Raw genomic sequence first — 22,741 nt, 5'->3', positions numbered from 1 at the left:
AATAGGATTCAGAATGCAGCAGTCTGATTGGTCCTAGAACAATGCAGCAGTATGATTGGTTGGCAGGATCCACCCAATCATGCTCCAGATAGAAGTGAATCCACAACCTGATTGGCTTACAGTAGAATTCTGGAATTAGCCAATCATGTGCAGCCCATTGTGTAAATAATGTATATAAAGCAGATACTTTGAGGGGACTTTCATTCATTCCTCCTCACCACTATGAGCTGAATAAAGAGCATGAAATCACTTTGCGACTCTGAGTATATTTCAAATACTTTGGCCACCTCATGAGAAGACAAGACTCCCTGGAAAAGACCCTGATGTTGGGAAAGATGGAGGGCACAAGGAGAAGGGGACGACAGAGGACGAGATGGTTGGACAGTGTTCTCGAAGCCACAAACATGAGTCTGACCAAACTGTGGGAGGCAGTGGAAGACAGGAGTGCCTGGCATGCTCTGGTCCATGGGGTCACGAAGAGTCGGACACGACTAAACGACTAAACAACAACAATGTAGATGTGCTCCCTGTTTAATGTTTTTTTGAGTGACAAGCATGCTGATTGGATTGCACCTTATTCTAAGGTTACCAGATTTTTTCCCATGAATCTGGGGACACTTTTCAACTTTAGTCAGAATGGATGGATTTTGTCAGGGGACTGATTTGTAAATCTGGGGACTGTCCCCGGGAAACGGGGACGTCTGGTAACCTTACCTTATTCCCACCTCTCACATTAGGAACAATGACCATCTCCTAGTTAGTTATTAATTGTGTGCCATAATTGCAATTTTTAGGCTGTGCTATTGTTTCCAGTATTTACAGTTTTGTGCTAAAATGACTGAACGGAGGTACAGGTATATGGCCCAGATTGAGCATATGGTAAATTTACCCAGCATCTCTCTGGATTGCATTATGAGATTCCTGTTGATTTATGTATGACAGATGTGAGGAACCTTCCAGATGTTGATGGACCACAACTCTGTCATCATCAGTCATTGGCTATGCTGCCTGGGATTGATAGGAATTATAGTCCAACAGTATCACAGATGCCCATCCATTATTGTATGGAAACCAGTGTCATGTTAACAGTGCTTTTGATTGCACCTGGAGTTAAAGAAGACAGCTTTGCTCCCTGTTAAGGAAACAAATTGCAAGGCATTGAGGTGGACACTTTGTGCTTTGCTCAGTTGGGTTGCACCAGTGAAGCAAATGACAGAATTATTTGTATTGCCAGGCCAAAGTGCTTTTTAGATATTTGTGTCCTTCTTGCCAGCAGCGTTTTAGCACTGAGGCACTTCTGCAAATATCTATTGCAACACAAGCCACAGAATGTATATCCAGTCATTCAGTAAGACTGCATGCCTGCCTCACCATGCTAACTAGGATCTAATAAGTGTAGCCAATACATTTAATTTTGATAAACCAATTTGGCACTGGGAAAGACCTTTTACTTGACCCACCTCTGGGGGTTGTTGTTGTTGTTTGTATTTCCCATGTGTCTCTCTGACATAACATTGCACATGTTCAAATGGGAAGATGTTGAAACAGTGGCAATGGGGACCTATATGCAATGAATTTATGCTATGCTGCCACTGTAATGTTTTAAACGGCCAGCCAGCACATGGGTGCATAGTCTGATAACTGCTCCCAATCCTAGCTAGAAAACAAACAAACAAATGAAATACAGTGGTACCTCAGGTTACAGATGCTTAAGGTTACAGATGTTGGGAAATTCAAGCCCTTCTCAGGAGAAGCTGGCAGCAGTCCCAGGCACCCGGCTTGATTCCCTGTTGACCTCCCTGGCTGCATTCCCCAGCAGGCGCAGGCAAGGTCTCGATCGGCGATTCTTCTCAAACGTGAGAAGAACACACCCCTCTTTCCTGCCCCCCCCCCCAGGCAGGGGAAAGAGATAGACAGAAACGTATTTACATGCCTTTATTTCTGTCTTTCCAGCATTACAAAAAACATGACTGCTCTCTCCATACTCCAGCAGTGTTGTGACAAACACTTCCTGTACTTCCTGGACAGGAATAAACGGAAGAGCTCATATTTCACTCTGAGCTAATTCCGGTGCTTCGCACTGTGAATTGACTGTCCCTCTTTTTCCCATGGACAGTCCCAACATTCCCATCATATTTACTTTTCAAGCTAGGACTTTGCAGCAGCATTGCTTCATTATCGTAACAACAGACTCCACTAACCCAGAAATAGTACCTCAGGTTAAGAACTTTACTTCAGGATGAGAACAGAAATTGCATGGTGGCGCCACAGCGACAGCGGGAAGCCCCATTAGCTAAAGTAGTACCTCAGGTTAAGAACAGTTTCAGGTTAAGAACGGACCTCCAGAACGAATTAAGTTATTAACCCGAGGTACCACTGTAGCTTCAACATATTATATCAACAATCCTTCTAGTGTGTTGCAGCAGTGGAAATGGGGAGGTAATCATTCCGAATCCTATGTGTGCTTACTACAAAGGAAGGGCTGCTAAATTCAATAGAACTTCATCCCAATTAAGTGTGCATAGAATTGGAGTCTCAGCAACATTTTTGCAGTCTACACATCCATGTTTGTGCCTTTTGGATTAAATGAATTGCAGCCAAATACTGCTTTCTTAATGTATTTTTTGTCCGTTGAGGGTACCTGATACCGTGGAATGGGGACTACCTTCAGCTTAAAAGTACTCTGCTAGAAACCTTAGTCTTAATTCAGTTACTATATCTTCTGTAACAATAAATCTTTGTTTGTGTTGGTCTGCCCAGATGTAACTCCTTGCTCTTTTCAAAGCTGCTATCTCATTAGTGGATGTTTTTATGCTCATTATCTGGCATCTACAGTGCACTCTTTTTTTGCAGGATACGCTGGTGACAACTCCCATTTGTTCTGCAGCAAAAGTGAACCGTATAAGCAGCTGCCCTGCTGTTTTTGATCTTGTAATCTGAATTAAAGTGGCATCTTAAGTCTGACAAGTGAGATGGAGCCATGCAGCTCTATCCCTGTCTACTGGCCAACTGTTGTCTTGAGTACAATACAGGGCCCAGCTCCACAACCTTGCCAGTATTATATCAATGGCCAGGAGCCCTGCCAGGCACCGTGGTACAAGTTCATTGCTCAGATTCAACCCACCAGCACACGGCCAGCAGTTTTGGTAGGAAATCCTTTGTTCCCAAACCCCATGAATCCTGAGAATAAAATGCCAGCTACAGACCTGGGCTCTTAGTTACTGCCTTCTTGCTCAATGTACTGTCAGCTTTTGCCTGATTTTTGGCAGAATGTGACTGAAATTAATTGTGTGCCTCCACCTTGCTTCCAGAATAGGGCCAGGGAGGCTGCATAACATGAGAGGGCTGCTGCGTAACAGGAGAATCCCTGAAAGACATACACCCACATAGATACACACATGCGCCCGCACACACAAAATCTAGTGGAATAGAACAGATAGACCCACACACTCCCAAACCCCTTAAATACAGGAGATAGTGGCGTACAATGGTGTAGTGTTAAATTTTGAAGTGCAGGAGCTCATCAAGAAAGCTCTCAAAGCCATGTTCCCAAGAAGAGTCACAGGCATTCTCGTAGTACCCAAATTATTAGGAACACTGGAAGAACAATCCTATATAAAATTTCCAGGGAGTGGTTTCCACAGAACTCAGTGATTCTGACTGCTTGCATTCAACTTGGAAGACACAGTGAGTCTTAACAAAGATCACCAGCCTGTTGAAATGAAGCCTTTGGCTTTTTCTTGAGAAATGCAAAAGATCTTGCTAAGAAGTATTCCTGCTGAAATTGTTAGCATGAAGCCCATCAGAGGACAGAACTATCCAGCCTCTCTTTGATTGATTGATTGATTGATTGATTGATTGATTGCTTTTTCCAAATCTGCTACAAATGAACTTGTCAGCTTTATCACCTCATTTATGTGACCAGGCAAGGAGGGTCCATTGGTCTAGTATATGGCAGTGGTGGTTTTATTAATTTGTGAATTGCCTTTTATATAACTCTCCAAGTGATTTGCAATCCAACAATAAGAATCAACTAAAAAAGATTTTTAAACTATGCAAAACAACTGGAGGTGGGATTAAAAGCACTACAAATAAACACCCAATTTTTTCATATAGTTGGAACAGTTTGTAGAAACAAAAATGTCTTGTTTCTAGAAAGTATAAGTAGTGCACACCTGTACAAAGGGTGGGTGCTTGTCATATCTCTACAGTCTCTGAAGTAGGAATGGGGAACCTGTGGCCCTCTAGATGCTGTTGACTCCAACTCCCATCATTGTGCTGGCTAGAGGTGAAGGTAGCTGGAACTGCAGCAACATCTGGAGCGCCACAAGTTCTCCATCCCTCCTACGTGTCTACAAAGTTGACTTCATGGATCAGGAAAGGGATGGGTGCGGGGGGAAGAGGGGGGAAGAAGGAAGGAAGACAAATGTTGTCTTCTATGCATGTGTTCACATATGTTTACCCCATTTTTTGATCTTCGTCCTGAAGGTCGCCTTCAAAGATTTACCACTTACCATAAAATGAAACCATCAGTATTTTAAACTTGGCAAAACACAACTGGAAAACTTGCATAGTGGTACAATCCTGTGCGGGTTTCCTTGGAAAGAAATCCCACTGTGTTCTATGGTGCTTACTCCCAATGAAAGAAATAAAATTTAAGAAAGGTTTCCCCTTCCTTTTTACATATACAGAGACAACAAGGGAGGGAAACCAGTTTGTAATGTTTATTTAATTGCTGTTGCAAATTCTAAGCCCTCAAATCAGAGCAAGAAACATTTCAATCTCAATATCGTAAATGAGGCGCAATAATGAATGTGCCCCCAAAAGTCATTATTTTGTCTGCCCTCCCATTCCTGTTTGAAGGGCACCCAAATTCCCCCACCTGCAAAAGGATGCATCTCTCACTCATTCACTACAATAACAAAAATCTGGATGCTAATTATCTCCTATGGAAATAATATCATTTGTTTTTATTGGAATATTGCATTACAGGAGGAGACCCTTCAGCGAGCAAGAGAGGATGAGGAGAAAAGGAAGGAGATCACTAATCATTTCCAAGGCACCTTGAACGATATCCAGGGGCAGATTGAGCAGCAAAGTGAAAGGAACATGAAGTTGTGCCAGGAGAACAGTGAGCTGGCAGAGAAATTGAAAAGTATCATAGATCAGTATGAAGTCAGAGAGGAGGTGAGAACAACATGCAAATACTGCACAAGGCCAGATCTGTTGCCGTAATTTCTAGTCTTCTCTGTTCATTCCTCTTGCAAGTGCATTCAGCTTTTGGCAAAAAGCAGCATAGCTATTTAATATATATGCTCACCCACCATTCACTGCAGGTAAGTTTCAAAAAGCATCTCTAAAGAAATATGCAAACCAAGAATCCTTCTCCCCTTACATGCCCAGCTTTGGAGCACAAATTAGTAGCTTATTAATTTGATTATTTATTGGAGTATGCTCCATACTGGGTATACACAGGGCATCTAAAATTAAATTTTAAATATCTAAATTAGATATCTTGTTTTTAAAAACTAAACCACCAGGTTTCATTTCTGCTGGCACTGTCTGTATGCAAGACATTAATAATTTTGAAATAACTTTACCTTACTATAAAATATTTGCCTTTGGCTATTGTCACGCTGGTGACTGAGTGCACATGTGGCAGCTAAGTTTAAACAGGGTGAGGGAAGCCTGGGAAGCCAATGATCTTCCTGTTGTCATTGCTGCCACTGGTGGAATAAAGGGGGGAAATGTCCTTGTTGTTGCCGCTGCTGAGAGAAGCCCCAGAAGAAGGTGGCAGGGACTGAAGGGAAGAAAGCCTTTCTGCCCTTCATTCCCACCCTGGCAGCTCATGGCCCACAATCCAAACAGGAAGAGCGAGTGAGGAGGCAAGCAGAGGAAGTGAGCCAGGCCCAGCAGGCAGGAGGACTGAGTGGGTGGAGAAAGGGAGCATTCCCTTCCCAATATCACTGGCTGCTGCCCCTAACCAAGGCGGAAGGGAGGTGGGTGCAGTAAGTGGCAGCAGAAGCATCAGATTGCCTCCATCGCTGTACTCCCATGACTCACTCCTCCCCTTTCAGTTAAGTGTCAGTAACCCAAGAAGTCAGTCAAGCAACAGTTACAGGGAACCAGGCAGAGGGCCTTCTCGGTAGTGGCACCCGCCCTGTGGAATGCCCTCCCACCAGATGTCAAAGAGAGAAACAACTACCAGACTTTTAGAAGACATCTGAAGGCAGCCCTGTTTAGGGAAGTTTTAAATGTTTAATAGATTGTTGTATTTTTATATTCTGTTGGAAGCTGCCCAGAGTGGCTGGGGAAACCCAGCCAGATGGGCGGGGTATAAATAATAAATTATTATTATTGTTGTTGTAACAAAGAGCTCCATCTGCACCATCTCAGCAGCCACTACAGTTGGAGTTTAAGATGTTGTGTGGGGAGGAGTTCAGGGTATGGTGGGTAAGCAGAGTTGGCGAGCAAAGTGAGCAGGAGCAGAAGCCCCAACATTTAAATATGTCATGCTTACTTGACTGTTAACCCTGCTATATTCAGTTAGGCCAACCTTAGATAAATGTGCATAAGGACTGCAATTTTATACGGAATTTTTAAAATCTAAAAATCCATTATTTCTATAGGCAGGAAAATCACTACATCTGCAAACAAAATGCATTGCAATGTGTTTTCTTCCAGCACCTAGATAAGATATTTAAGCACAGGGAGCTTCAGCAGAAACTGGTGGATGCCAAGCTGGAACAGTCGCAGGAAGTGATGAAAGAAGCCGAGGAAAGACATCAGCGAGAGAAGGAATATGTAAGTACTTGCCTTTAGCTTTATTTTTCCCTTTAGGCCAAGCACAGGTCTGGAATGCCATCTTCCCATTTTAAGTAGTTGTTCCTGGTCTGAACTGAGACAAGTGGCCTCCTATCTCAGCACTGAGTGGGATCCACCCGGGTTTAAAATCTGTAACAATACACAAGCCGGTGCCACTGGGCCTGATAGGGCAGAAGGCGGGGAGTAGGGGGCGCCTGAGCCAATGGCAGGCAGAGGCAGCTAACTCTAGTTTTGCTTCCATTCTCTTCCCTGTTCCACAAAGTTGACACTGAAGGGGAAGCTGACAAGCAGTTTCACCACTGGAGTGGTTGTAATTTTGAGAGCAGGCAGGTGGGCTCAGGACAGACTGAAGCCAGTGCAAACAAGCCTACAGTTTGCTCAAGCATCTGATGCCCCCATGAGAAATTATGTTTGTTTGCCATAGCGATATCCTACAGCTCTCTGGGTACACATGCTGTTATCCATGCTTCTGCTTACTTCAGTCTTGTGATGTCTATTAGACCGAGACAGGAACTAGCCTGAAGGCACCCAGTGAGATCCATGACCAAGAAAGAGACAATTCTGAATCCAGATCTTCCCAGTCCCAGCATTCTTCACACTAGGCTACACTGGCTGTGTTATGTTTTTGTGCACTAGGGCACTTGGAAATTATAGCTATCTAAGCATGAAGCTTACCAAACACAAGACTCCTTTAACGTCTCTGCTTCTGTGCAGTCAAGTACTCCCCAACTGAATTATAACCTACCTACAAACAAATCGGAGTGAATGGTCAGTAGCCAGCTGTGTCTAACCTCTCCACGGTTTTTTGTGGGGGTTTTTGGCAAATAAATCCTGATGACTGCTCAATAAACAGGTGATCTGGAAGCAGCCTTCTTTTCAGAGGACAAATTGAGAGCAAAAAGCAAAGGCTGAAAGCAGTCGCCATCAGACAATGGAATAGCTCTGCTGCCTCCCTGTGGCATAGGGGAAGCTGTACTCACTCATGTGGCATACTGGCTGTTTGTACAACTAGTCGTGTTCGTCATATTATTAAAAACTGAAATGTTGAATGCAGTACTCTTATCCTTACAACTTAAAACATGCCTTAGGAAACATTTTCCAGGGATGCACACCCCTTTTCCTAATTATCATGAATTTCAAGAGCTCCGCAGACATTTTATCATTACAAAATTGGCAACTACTCTTAGCTGCTGAGAGAAAGACACCCCCGCCCCAAATTTCCCCAAGATAACCAGTTTAGTATCCATACAGAGGGGCTTGATCTAGCATTGATACAGCAGGTAGCCAGTTACCATCAGCATCATACTTCATCCCCAAGATCAGGTCTAGATTTAAGTGGAGGCCATGACCGCATGCATTCATCCAGATAGGTATTGCTGCCACCGAACCAGCTTCAGCATTCCCATGAAGGGGGTAACTCCAGGGAGCCAATTCCAGTTTCATTTTACTAACCCAGCTTGATGGGTCATTACTATTTTTTCTTTAGAAAGGGGAGGAGTTCCCTTTTGACGGGTTGCTAAGCGTTTTGTCTGCAGGCGTTGGTTTCACAGGAAAAGGCTGCTGGAAAATACCTGGGCAGGTAGATGTTGTTACTGGTATTGCCTCAGACAATATGTGAACCAGCAGGCTAACTTCTTAATCACGACTGCAGCACTCTTCTGGTTGTTTAGTGACTCCTGATAGAACTTTATGTCCAGAACCTTGAGGTTGTAAATTCAGTCTCAAGCATGACTGGAGGTTATAAATTCGTGAGTGGGGTGTTTGCTAGCCTTCTGAATTCATCAAGCTCCCCAAAGCAGACTTGCATTGTGAGAAGAGAAACTGTAGGTCCTTACCCCCCCCCCCATGTTGCTTATAATAATACATATTTTTTCCCCTGAGGCTCAAAGGTGCTAGATAGTCGCCACAGTTCAAAGTTCTATGCTCTTTGGGCAGCCTTGGAATCGACAGGCTCTGTTTGACCCATTGCTACCTACAGCCGCAGCAACATTTGCTCTCAACACCAGTGCTGTCAGCTTATTAGAATTGCAGATGAACTCCAGGTTCCATTGACTAATTGGCAACTTCCCTCTGTCCATGTCTTGTGAATTCCCACTTACTGAAATTAGGCCAGAGTGCCTTTCTGGAGCAATGAAAATTGTCTGTGGTCATAAGAAGTTTGGAGAAATTCTTCTGTGAAAGAGTTATTTACTACATCCCTGTCTTTTAATTAGAATGCCAGTTTAGACAGGAAAGTTCAGGCTGAAGGGAATCAAAGCAGTCCCACTGAGGCTGTGCTAAGCCTAGCCTGGAGCAGTTCAACTTTAACAAGATTATTCGGACATTTCTATAATTCTAGGAGTGGGCAAGAGCTGAAGAACAAGCTTTATGCATGTAAACTGCATTCAATAGCACTGTACTGTATTCTTTACGAATTGGTTTCTGCTTTGAGTCCTTCCTCGTTTCTGCTTCATGTTTTATTAATAAAAAAAATACCAATATTTGTGTCTGGCTGAGCAGGTTGGCTTCTGAAGATTACCTCAGGCTGTATTTTTTATTTTGATTTTTTAAAAAAAAATTCATGCTAATTTAAAACACTGCTTTGAACATTTGCTTTTATTGCAGGGTAACTCCTAGGTGTTTTTTTAAATAAATATTTAAGAATAACTTAAAATACATTTGCTACAGGACATCAATAAGACCAGAGAAGGGGGGGGGGGAACTGTTTAGTGAGCCACAACAGATTCCTGGGAAAAATTATTTCTGCCTCATCAGTTATGCTGGACTTCTTCAGCATCCCTGCTGGAATATGTGACAGTGAAGGCCTGATGAAATTTTTAAGCAGTGTCAAAACCCAGACAGTTTGCAGGATAAATGACTATCCTGAAGCCCGACTTGGCCCTCAGGCTATTCAGCATTTTGTTTCATACCGTTAAACACAACCAACCTGTAATTCTCCCAAAAGATTTTATTTTTATCTCACTTTTTTTTTTAATCACCTCTGGTGAAGGGGGTAAAAAAAACCCACACCCACCTATCATTTTGAAAGCCACAGAAAACAGCCCTTGTGTATATTGCTTCACTTCATTGTTCTAGCTTTTGCAGCAGTTGTTTGGAAAGTTAGAATGCTAACAATGGCAGACCTTGGGGTCTCAAATTTCAGCAGTGCCAAAATTTGGTGCCCCCTGCATCTTTCCTTCTGTTCTACATCATAGTTGTGGCACCTCCAAGATAGTAATGTGTGCAGTGCTTTTTTTTCTTTTTAAAAAAATGTTTAGGGGTACTCTCATTTTCCTACTCATATTGAAATACTGCCCCTCAGTGAGGCCAAACTTAGATTCACAACATGTTTAGGGGTATGCGTACCCTCAGAAAAAAAGCACTGAGTGTGTGTGTGTGAGAGAGAGAGAGAGAGAGCGCTTTGCAAGTAGATGAATGCTGGATTCTAAAGACTTTTGACTGAAATGAAAAGTCCAAGTATTCCACTGCTATTCCTTTTGTGTCAAACACAGCTACTGAACCAAGCTGCAGAGTCGAAACTGCAAGCAAAAATGCTGAAGGAGCAAGAGACAGTTCTCCAGGCCCAGGTGAAGAACAGCTGCTGACTGATGTGCCTCTTTATTTGAAGGGGGGGATGAATGTACTAAAGACAGGGGAGAGTTTAATATATGGTTGTGCTTCACGCTTCATTAAAGCATATCCTCTGCAAGCAAAGGTCAGATGAGCACGCACTTGGAAAGTATTTGCATTGATCTGTCCATAATCTATATCACATCTCAAGGGGCAGAAAGAATCAAAACATATGATGACCAGGGTCAGAGGAGTATTATTATTTTACTGTATTGGGTCATTTTCTCTTTAACTTTACACCAGCAATTATTTATTTAGTGCAGAGTGGGGAACCTGTGGCCTTCCAGATTTTATTGGACGCCAGCTTCCAGCAGACCCAGCCAGCATGCCCAGTGGTCCCTGCCCTTGCCTTGGGGGTTTCTTCCATTGTCCCATGTCAGAGGCTATTAGTTATTTCTTCTCTTTTTTATTATTTTTGCAAGCTACTTTAGGTATGTTTCACTTCATGATAGTTTTATTTCTAATGGGTGGTTAGTCCATGAGCCATATCCAGCCCTCTCAATCATTTTCTTGTGGTTTCCAACCCACCCTTTCCCCCATTTTTTTTTAGAAAAGTAATTTTTTTAAATTGAAAATGCAAAAATATTTATGACCCCCCCTCTCCAAATGTGCACTTTAAAGCAAACTAAAAATTAGCTATACTTCCTTTTATACCTTGGACAAGTCCACTTTGACATGTATCCCCTGGAGAGCTCATCCTTTGTCAGTGCAGCCCCCCAGCCAGAAAAAGTTAAGTCTCCCTTGTTTTATAAGATTATATATTCTGCTTTTTTATCAAATGATTCTCAAGGCAGCTTGAAATAGACTGTAATACCACATACCTCAAAAATGGAGGCAGACATGGGGCAGATCATATGGCAAGACGAGAGTTGTTGTTTTTTAATGGATATGTGATGTTCCTACTTCCTGTTTTCAAGTCAGTTACGCTTGTGTACCACGACCTGTCAGCTATAGAACAAGTAACAATAAGTGGAAGACTTGAGTGCAGGGATAGTCTTAATACTATTCTTATTAATGCTCTCAGACTTGGAAGTTTTCCTAGATGGAGAAGGCATTTCAAGGTTTTAATGGGCAGCAAAGTAGTAACACAATTCCGTAACTTGCTTTCATGTTTACAATAAATAGGTGAAATCATGCGAATACTACTAAAGCCCCCCCCCCTTTAAATAAATTTGTTACTGGATTAATTTATTAAGAGAGAGCCACCCCTGTTATGTACTGTGCCCTTATGACAAAATAGCAGAGGTAAGGGAAGAACTGGATTTATGAGAGATTGAAAGACATAAGGGAGAGAAGACATGATCTGTCCAAAGGGAGGAAAGAACACATTAAAAAAAATGCAAAAGTCTTTTGCCCTGACCACTAGAGGTCCCTGCCAGACCTTATCAAGCTTCAGAGCATCCAGCACATTTTATTTACCTACTTTGAGTGATGCTAGTGTTTTAACCTAATAACATATGTGTTGTTGTTTTTGCTTCCAAGTGCCTTTTTCCTATTTTTAGTTTTTGATATCCTCCTCTCAAAAGATCATTTACCCCTGATAGATTAAAATATTCTCTAAGTATAAAATAAATTATTTGCTAAAAATCACAGTCTCTTTCATCTTGCTCTCTTCCTGCAATAATTTGAAGGTTTGGGCTGGGGGTTCACCTTTCTCGTTGTGGAACTATGAATGGAATTTGTGGAAGCGACTTATGTTTCCTTTCTCTGAATGCAGCTTGCTCTCTATTCTGAACGATTTGAGGAGTTTCAGAAAACCTTGACAAAAAGCAATGAGGTGTTTGCCAGCTTCAAGCAAGAGATGGATAAGGTCAGTTAATACATTTTGTCTCTCAAATCTGTTCTGGAAGGCTTGCCATTTTGGTAGCGGAGGCCAGTGAATTTTCTTCAGGTTCACATAAGACTTTTTTTGTTATGGAATCAATCAGAAACAGGTTGACATTTTTCTGTAAGGTGCAATGGATACCATTAAGAGTCAAACTCAAACAATTGGATGCAGGGAAGTATTGATATTTAATAAATAATAATAATTAACCCTGCATTGCTGTCACACAGGTGTGTATACCTTATCACCATTAAACATTGTTGGAGCACAGAAACTGCATTTAGTGGCCCAAATATGAATAAGACATTTCATCATCAGCATCATCAATTTGTATGCCGCCTTTCCATAGTTAAAACAATGCTCAAGGCGGCTTATAACATGACAAGATTTATATAATTACCAACATAACAAAAGTCATAAGCAATAACTAAACACATCAAAAAGTACACAACCAAATGGAAAACGATTTCCACATAAATCATAAAATCTAAAACTAAGAATACAGCAGTAATATCAGTCACAATGTAAAATGAGACAGATAAAAAATAAAAGCAATTTAAAAACAAAACAAAAAACAAAAACGGAGCCCTCTCTTCCCAGCAGCAGCAGCAACAACAGTCCTTTATGGAGCCTGTCAGGCCCCGCCTTAAGCCAGGTGGAGAGAAGCAGGGCAGGGCCCTTCAGGCTCCCAGAAGGTCAGTCCTGCTGTATGATAATCTATTATTATTTAGCAATAGGTAAGAGAAGGTAACTACTTTTTGAATCCTCTGCTGTGTATGGAAAGTGTGCTAGGGAGAAGAGATTTAGATCAACTTTCTTGACATATTAGCTTTTCCACAGGTATTTACTTGCATGTCATTCTGAGCAGGCTGTCCTTCCTAAAACAGCAGCGCAGATATCTCCTGCTGCATAAGTTGAGCATTTTATGAGCTGCCTTGCATCCTCTGCCAGTACCTGCTTGCACTGCCAGAGTGTCCATGGATCCATATGACTTAGTTGTTCTGCCAGCTATCATTCATTCAGAGATTATAAATATGGAACAGAAAAACTGACCCTTTTATTTTTTTAAGAAGGTGTTCAGTGCTGACACTGTTGCAGACTATCATGGGGCAGCTTGTAATTTGTGCAAAGCACTTAAAGATTGATTTCCAAGCAGTAAATTATTTCCTGTGTTAATTATCCACAAAACCACACTGCCATTAAGGTGCTGTAATGTTTGTGTTATTCATTTGAATTAAGTGACTAATTCATTGAAAGCAAGAACTAATAGAGTAAAAGAACTATAATGGATTGGCAGTGCTATTATAGATGCGTGTTGCTCTTGCAACAAACATTTTGTGAAATCGCTGACTTGTTACCACTTTGAGGCAAGAATGTGTTCCACATACATGAGATATTGCTGTGTGCACACCTTGATGTGTGGGCTTTCAGTTGATCTCTGAAGAAAAGGAAACAGTAAATCTGACAGGCAAGTAGCACTTGGGGATCTAGTTGACAATGTCTTTTTATTCTAAGACCTTTATTTTCCACCATCAAATGTATTTTAACATGGGCAGAGTACAGTCAGAGATTTTTGTGAGCTGATCCCAAATTGATGTTCTCCCATTTTCATGGTATGATAAGTGATTACAGTTGTGCCTTGGCTCCCAAACAAATCAGCTCCTGACCACCACAAACCCAGAAGTGACTGTTCCGGTTTGGGAACTATTTTTGGAAGCCGAACATCCACGACTTCCAATTGGCTGCAGGAGCTTCCTGCAGCCAATCAGATGCTGCACTTTGGTTTCCAAATGTTTTGGAAGTCAAATGGGCTTCTGGAACAGATTCCATTTGACTTCCAAGGTACAACCGTACTGCCATAAGTCAAACTAGAACCCTTGACTATTGCCAAGGTTGGGATCAGCACTTGTTCACATGGGATATGTGTAAATGCTGGCTTGTTCCTGATGCCAACTGGATTTTTCCCTTCTTAGATGACCAAGAAAATGAAAAAGTTGGAAAAGGATACAGCTACATGGAAAGCAAGGTTTGAGAACTGCAATAAAGCTTTGTTGGACATGATTGAAGAGGTGAGAAACCATTCCTTGAACAATTTTAAATTAATTAAGCATCAATGATGCAATCTCATAAATTGTTCTGAATAATAGGTCTCTGATACAGCTTCCATTGTAAAGTTCATAAAGCATTCACAATCGCAAAGGGGCCATAGTTCAGTGGTACAGCATCAGCTTTGCATGGAAACAGTCTCAAGTCTAATACCCAGCATCTCCATGCTTGCCTGAAACTCTGAAGAGCTTGTACCTGTCAGTGCAGACAATACTGAGCTAGATTGATCAATTCAGTCTGACTTGATGTATGGCAATGCAATGGAAAAAGCAGTGGGAAACAGCTCCAAAAGCTTAAAATCACTATTTTGGGGGAGGTTTCCCCAAAAAAGCTAGACAATTTTGGGGTCTTCCTAAAACGTTTTGCAGGTGTCAGGAATGTTACATTTTGAAATATAGCAACAGAGGGTTGGGGTGGGTGTTTTTAAGATTGGTTTAAAAAAGATGGTCACCTTCTTGCAGAATGTTTTGGGAAATTAAATTCTAACTTAAAAAAGGTAAAGGGATCCCTGACCATTAGGTCCAGTCGTGGCCGACTCTGGGGTTGCGGCGCTCATCTCGCTTTATTGGCCGAGGGAGCCGGCATAAAGCTTCCGGGTCATGAGGCCAGAATGACTAAGCCGCTTCTGGCGAACCAGAGCAGTGCACGGAAACACCATTTACCTTCCCGACGGAGCGGTACCTATTTATCTACTTGCACTTTGGCGTGCAAGGTGGGCGTCAAAGTTCAAACTGCTAGGTGGACAGGAGCAGGGACCGAGCAACGGGAGCTCACCCCGTCGCAGGGATTTGAAACGCCAACCTTCTGATTGGCAAGTCCTAGGTTCTGTGGTTTAACCCACAGTGCCACCCGTGTCCCGAAATTCTAACAGTTATTGGCTAATTAGTGGCAGCTAATAAACGGGGGGGGGGGAGTAGTTTATTGTATGTGGGATGCTTAAGCACCTGAATGACTAACATAGAAACTAACATAGAAATGTAAGGCCTAGTTCTGAGATGGGGACGCTGCCAGTATGAATGGGCAGGGTGCTTTCTTGACTGTTTTGTGGCCTCTGGGCTGTGGAAGTAACTAAAAATAAAGTATCACCTTTCTTTGCATGGATGATGTCGGGTGTGGAGAAAGCTATAACATTTTCTCTGAGCAAGATGGTTCGGGCAGGGAATTAAAAATATATATACAGAGATGTTTTAACATGACATTCTACTCCAATGTGAACTTCACATTGCAGAAGTGAAAGTCTTAACAGCATATGCTACGTGTAGTTTGTAACTTCCTGACTTGACTCCCTCCCCCCACCCCATTCTGCCAGTAAATGTTTACTTCTGTAACATTTGGCCAGCTCCAAAGATTTACATAAACTATTATAAAGACCCCAGAGCCTGTAGAACCACCCCAGAGAACTGTAACTGTAAGACTGTGTCAGCAGGAAAAACACTTTGCAGAAGTGGCCAGGCCACTTCTTGATTGGGGAGGTCACTTTTCAAGCCACGTTCTTTAACCATCTTCCTGATTTTTGCTTGATCTGTTAAACTGGCCCCTCTGGTTGTCCTGTGCCATTTGTCGACGCAGCAGCCTTCAAACGCTTTGTTTGCTCTATCACAGAAAGCCATGCGAGCCAAGGAGTACGAGTGCTTTGTAGTGAAAATTCAAAGGCTGGAGAATCTGTGCAGAGCTCTTCAGGATGAAAGGAATGTGCTGTACAAAAAAATAAAAGATGCAAAATTCCCTGAGGAGAAGGAGGAGGAGGAGGAGGAAGAAGAGGAGGAAGAACAACCACCACCACCACAACTGAGTGGACAGGACGATGGTCTGAAAAATGAGGCTAGTGTGAACGCCTCTGTTGCAGACCAGGCCGCTGCTGCTGAGCTACCTGCCACTGATGAGAATATTCTGAAGGATCTGGCTGCAGCTTTCATGGTGACCCATCATGAGGGAATGCTCCCAATAGCCGCTAATGTGGACACACCTGAAGCCCTGGTAGCCACTAATGTAGAAATGTCTGAAGAACCGTGTAATCTGCAAGCATGTGGTCCAGTTTGTCCCCCAGAGCCATTGCTCCCGATGCCACAAGACACAGAGAATCTCTCCATACAGCCAGCAGCATCCACACCCACAGCAGAAAAATATGAAGGGGACACGGCGAAACAACTTGCTCAGGGTCATCCGGTTCTGCAGTTGCTGGATGCTGACATGGAAGGAGTCGATTAGTATTAATGTGATTATATTTCTTTCCCAACTGCCATCCTTTCATATATTTTTGTTCTAATTATGCGGCTTTAAAATGTTCACAGATTTGCTCCTCATAATCGTGGGACGTGTCTTGTGTCTGTGACATTGAGCCCTGTCAATAGCGATGCATTTTCAGTTTGCCCACTTTTTCATCAAATCAAAGCAAAAAAGTGCTTTCCTAAAGTGTCACAAAATGCATGGTGTTTGGTCCCATCAACCCGTTTTGAAAATCCGTAAGACTCCCTACTTTAAGAACTACAGCACTTTAATTCAACATGCTCTCACAAACACCTGAGTGTGTTAAGTTTGGTCTGAGGTGCCACAATGTCACTTCTAAATATAGGAATAAATGTTACATGGGGAAGTAGAAGCTGGAAAAGCAATAAGGTGAGGGTCAAATCTTATTCCAAAGTAACTACTAATTAGTCGGACAGATTCTCCTGACTTCAAGCAATTGTGTGTATCCCTGGGACCCTGATTCTTTTCTTTACCCCCAACGCAATCCTTTTCTCACAAGAAAGAATAGTTGTCTATGAGTCGCTAATGAAGTGTTAGATACAGAGAGATATGAAAAATAGTTAATGAGATTATTATTTTTTATTTTACTGTAGGCCAGCCTACAGGCTCCTCAGTGTTGTTGGACTCCCAACATCCATCAGACTTGATGGCCTTACTAGTTGGAGCTGATGGGAGTTGGGAGTCCTACAGTATCTGGAAGACTATAGGTTAGCTGCCTCAGCTGAACTATTTACCTATGTGCCTTGCTTTAATACTTTACCCTATGTCACTTACAGTGTCACTATTTCAACAAGTTTGGTCACAGTTGATCAATTTGTCATTAAGTCTCATTGAATTAAACTTGTAACTGTGCCCTTGGTGGACTGCATAACATAAAAATTGAAGGGGTGGTTTTTTCCCTTGTAGGATTAAATCTGTAGAATTCTATCCTGAATTTGATAATTTAACTGTTTTGCTTGCTTATCAGTAGTTTAAACACTGAATTAATACAGTTTCAATACCTACTCCTTTTCTGCTTTCCTTGTTTCCTCTTTTATTGCCTTGATTGTCCATTTTCTAACATTCCTACAAAACTTGTATTATGTACAGGGGTTCTAAACACACATTTGCTGTAGGCCTCCTAATTATCAACCTTGATTAAGTGGTTTAGAATGGACAAGCCGTATGATACATTCAGTAATGAGAAAAACCAGCCTGTTAAGGTGGGTTGGTTTTTTTTCCCCCTTTGCATTGTAGGGAGGGATGGCAATGATTGGGAATCACCAGCATATAGGCGTCATTAAGCCCAGCAGGGGTCCTAATTAGGCCCACGAGACCATTTTCCTCAAACCATATAGGCCTGCGCAACACCTAATGTCACAGGTGACATCAGGCGCTGGGCAGGTAAAGACTTGGCTAGCATCTAATACACTAGGGAAGTTCCCCATCAAGAACTCTAGTGCAGCCAATGGGGCTGCTCCCAGGACCTATCAGCTGACAGCACACCTTCAAAGACACTTTCTGTCAGTGCCAGGGTCAGCTCCTTTGAAGTCAACTGAGATAGGGACCCATGGTACCTGCCGGATCTCACCCTGATGGAGGCTTATCCGTTTAGGCCATAACTGCAGAGGGATTTGAACCAGCGACCCCTCCCTGCCTCACAGCACAAATCCTTAGCCATTAAACGACACCAATTCACCTTTCAGTGCTGCTGGCTAGATTTGGGACTCTTGGGAGAAGCCTTGCAGCTATAAACACGTTTGAGGACATGTCTCCTTTGTAGGCCTAAACTGGAGTAGACTTGTCCTTAGCATTGGGCAATGAATAAACCTGAAAGTTTCTCTGAGCAAATGTATCCGAATGACTAATTTATTTCAGAGGGCATTTCTGGGTGTGTGAGAATTGGCAAGTCTCCAAGACAGATTACAAAGGCTATAAAAGACTACAAAGCCAAAAAAAAACAAAAGGGAAAAGTTTCATGTAGGCAGAGTAACATCAAACTTTTTGATCCTTCTCACATAATATCCGGGAAGAGTCCACACAAACCAGCCAAGGGAATAATTAATGGCCTGCAAGTCTATACGTGAAGTCTGTGATTCAGCAGCCACACCTGTGATGCAGAATTAATGAAAGGCAGCAAGTAGTAAGCTTGCAGGTTTTGAAAACTGGGCACGGGTCCAGAACAATAGCTAGATGCTCATGCATACTATTGCAAATGGAAGAGACTGCACCTGTGAATGATTTTTGAGGTTTCCTAGTTGCCTTTCTTGTCCTACACACCATCTCTCATGAACCATCTTGGCCTGCATTGTGAAGTATACCTAGAAGAATACAGCAAAGTCACGTACCTGAAAGCTTCAAAGTACCAGGTGTTCTGGGAGAGGAAATGACTGTTAGACCAATTTTAAGTCTGTGGTGTCAGAGTTTTCCGCTGTCCCCCTTGACCCCTTTCACCATTAACTGCCATGCTTTTGTGCAGGCAGATTTAAACAAAACTTTAATGAAGGAATGAATGTTTTTAAAAAATGTAGAGCCATCTTAAAATAAACCAGAAATGACCAATATTATTAATGACCAACTGGAGCTAAAACAGTATCTTCATTCAGGTCTAACTTGCAGATCATTTCAAATCTCTGACCTTGCAACACCAGCGGCTTGTTCCTTTGTGCTTCTAACACTTGTTGACAGCTAGTGACCCACACACACTGTGAGCACCGAAATAGTAAAGAACGAATCTTTACTTTATGTAAAGAACGAATCGACAGTAGAAGCACATCTTATATTTTGATCTCAGCAGGTCAAGTGATTCACACCCTTGATTCCAGAAAGCTGCATTTTCCTGATGTCAGCAGAAGGGTGTATCATTACTGGTGTTAGCTGACGCTATTGTTGGCCGTTGGGCAGGGACATCCCAGCGTACACAGCCCTTACGCGAAACAAAATTAAGCTCAACAGCCAAGACAGATTGACAAAAATGGAAAGGAGCAGAATGTGCCCACGGCTAAGGTTCAAAAAAAAAGCAAGCCCCTGTCCACACAGCTAAAAGACTTTCCAGCATTTTTTTAAAAAGCAGCTTAACTTTTATTGTTCTGTTCTGTTTTCAAAAGCTATTCCTTCTGACACCCCCCCCCAAAATGGCTTAAGTGAGAGGAAATTTCATCTGCAGAACTTGTAAATGAGCAAGTGAAGATCATGAAGACTGAGGTAGATATTCCTATATTCCTAGCCAAAACAATAAAACTGGTTACTGACATATGAGACCAACACCTGCCATTAGTTTAACTTGCTGTTCCTTCTCTTCATAATACAGTGGTACCTCGGGTTACAAACACCTCGGGTTACAAACACTTTGGGTTAGAAACTCCGCTAACCCAGAAGTAGTACCTCGGGTTACAAACTTTGCCCCAGGATGAGAACAGGAGGTCCCATTAGCGAAAGCGCACATCAGGTTAAGAATGGTTTCAGGTTAAGAACAGACCTCCAGAACGAATTACGTTCGTAACCTGAGGTACCACTGTACCCTGGTAAATTTTTGTTAGGGCGCACCAGCCTGATTCTTCTTTTTGCCCCAAATTGGCATGAAGCAACAAGATGAAAGTGCTGCCTGTCTTTTTACTTCGTGTCCAGATAGCGCTCTAAAGAGTCTGCCAAATGTATTTTTGCATTTGCAAGCACTCCCTTTCCTTGGCACCTTGCCATTAAGTTACCCACATTCAGACTGACTGACATACCTATTCCTTTTCTGCAGCCTGCCCATACATAGACCCTCTACTGTGATGAAAGACTAGAAGCACATTTGGGTACTATTCAAAACATTCCAGGATGCTGATCTACCACAGTCAAACATAAATGCTGGAACATGAGCAAGAACCATTCCTTGTGCAGTGCTAGCCCATTCTTTTCTCTACTGGGGGAAATACTCAATATGTAGAATAGGAAATCTCTAAGATGCTCCATACAGGCCATACATTTAAAGTAGATTTAAAGCATACACCCACCCAAAGAATCCTGAGAACCATCATTTGTTAAGGGTGCAAGGAATTGTCGCTCTATGAAGAGTAAACTACAGTTCCCAGGATTCAGGGAGTTGTTTAGTCGTGTCCGACTCTTCGTGACCCCATGGACCAGAGCACGCCAGGCACTCCTGTCTTCCACTGCCTCCCGCAGTTTGGTCAGACTCATGTTTGTAGCTTCGAGAACACTGTCCAACCATCTCATCCTCTGTCGTCCCCTTCTCCTTGTGCCCTCCATCTTTCCCAACATCAGGGTCTTTTCCAAGGAGTCTTCTCGTCTCATGAGGTGGCCAAAGTATTGGAGCCTCAGCTTCACGATCTGTCCTTCCAGTGAGCACTCAGGGCTGATTCAGGGAGAGGGTGCTTTAAATGTGTGCACAGGCTAAAGGTACTGAGCATTTGTAGTCATAGGAAACCTCTGCCCATTCAGAACTGGAGATTATGGCCATTATATGGGAGGTGATGTAAACACCATCATTGTGGTTTTTTGCATTTGTTGCTGAAGCTATTTGCCCTGACAGAGAAAGTTTGCAAGCATGCACATGATACACACGTTTTCTCCACAATAACTTCTGTGGGAGGATTTTAATCAGAAATAAAAGCTTAGTGGACAACAGTTCTCCAATCTCCACACCCAAGTGCCATGCAGTTATTAAAACACACACACTTGGAAGACTCTAATCATAGACTCCCACATCTTGTCTGGCACCTTATTTCTGTGGTCAAGCAATTCCCTGGGTAGCAAGCAATCATAACATACTGCTTCCAGAGTAAGGGGGCTCAAAGTGTGATATCAGCAAATGAACTAATTTGCTTGGCAAGAGGAGACAGTCACAGGGATAAAGCAGAATGGAAATTCACGTCTTAAGCTGCCCTTCAACAAAGATGTTTGCATAGGTGTAAGGCCACTGTGCACGCAATAGGAAGTTCTGGTGTATAGTTTCTTCCACTGTAGCTCCCATATACAGCAAGACAACCTGCAACAGTTTTAAAACAGGCTTGAGTCACTGGGGTAGAGCTGCAACTGTGGAGAGCTCGGGGGGAGGGCAAGCACAGTGGGATGTGCAAATAACTTGTTCTTTGGCCCCCCCCCTAGACTTAAGCTGTGCCCATGTTACTAAAAACAACAGGTCAGCTGCACATCAGTTGTGTGCCAGTGCACAGTCACTTGCTGCAATTTGTACTGTTCTGTTCTCATCTGTTCTTTGGTTACCACTACAAAAGATGCATCTGCGCTGCCACATGAACAGTCTTCCTAAGAATTGTTGTAGATCAGACTGTAAATCTTTAACCACAAACACCCTCCTTTTTCCTTGGAATTGCAGGAACTGGCAGGGATCGGATACGATGGCAAAAAATCAAACAGATTATTAAGGAGACTTGGCTTTTGATTTTAATTGCCTGTGGCTGATCATCAGGGAAGGTGGGAGGTGTAGCCGAACAGCCCTGCTTTAGGCATTCCAGATTAAGATGCAGTAGATGGTTCACTCAGCTATTACCAAAATCCTGGCAGTGGCAACTGGCTTCAACAGGAAGGCTTGCGAGATCAGTTTATCTCAGCAATGCAGCTCACTGGGCTACTTACCCTCGCTCACCCTGAAGTAACTCACAGAGTTGTTGTGAGGACAAAATGGATCAGCCCTGTGTATGCTTCTTCAGCCCCTTTAAGGAAGAGTGCGAAACAAATACGAAAATAAAATTTTAAAAAGCAAGCAGAGATTGTGACACATTATCAAGGGCTAGTGCACAACATGGTGAACCTGTAATTATTTTTACTGTTGTTTCATTATTTATACCCCACCCATCTGGTTGGGTTTCCCCAGCCACTCTGGGTGGCTTACAGCATATATAAAACATAGTAAAGCATCAAACATTAAAAACTTCCTGATACAGGGCTGCCTTCAGATGTCTTCTAAAAGTTATGTACAGTGGTACCTCGGGTTAAGAACTTAATTCATTCTGGACGTCTGTTCTTAACCTGAAACTGTTCTTAACCTGAGGTACCACTTTAGCTAATGGGGCCTTCTGCTGCCGCTGCGCAATTTCTGTTCCCATCCTGAAGCAAAGTTCTTAACCCGAGGTACTATTTCTGTGTTAGCGGAGTCTGTAACCTGAAGCGTCTGTAACCCGAGGTACC

At 42.6% G+C, this 22,741-nt stretch overlaps 1 protein-coding gene across 1 annotated transcript in view; it reads left to right on the top strand.

Moving 5' to 3' along the window:
• Window positions 1–17,618, top strand: part of TXLNB (taxilin beta) — a 33,891-nt gene extending 16,273 nt beyond the window's left edge. Inside the window, exons 5-10 of the mRNA XM_083607775.1 lie at window positions 4,993–5,187; window positions 6,685–6,804; window positions 10,317–10,391; window positions 12,152–12,244; window positions 14,233–14,328; window positions 15,968–17,618. Of these exons, the coding sequence (XP_083463901.1) occupies window positions 4,993–5,187; window positions 6,685–6,804; window positions 10,317–10,391; window positions 12,152–12,244; window positions 14,233–14,328; window positions 15,968–16,573 (1,185 nt within the window). The 3' untranslated portion in view covers window positions 16,574–17,618. The remainder of the gene's footprint in view (window positions 1–4,992; window positions 5,188–6,684; window positions 6,805–10,316; window positions 10,392–12,151; window positions 12,245–14,232; window positions 14,329–15,967) is intronic.
• Window positions 17,619–22,741: the final 5,123 nt, after the last annotated feature.

This window comes from Podarcis filfolensis (genome assembly GCF_964270895.1).
Source record: "Podarcis filfolensis genome assembly, chromosome: 3".
Classification (NCBI taxonomy): Eukaryota; Metazoa; Chordata; class Lepidosauria; order Squamata; family Lacertidae; genus Podarcis; species Podarcis filfolensis.
This window is presented reverse-complemented; position numbering and strand designations above follow the sequence as displayed.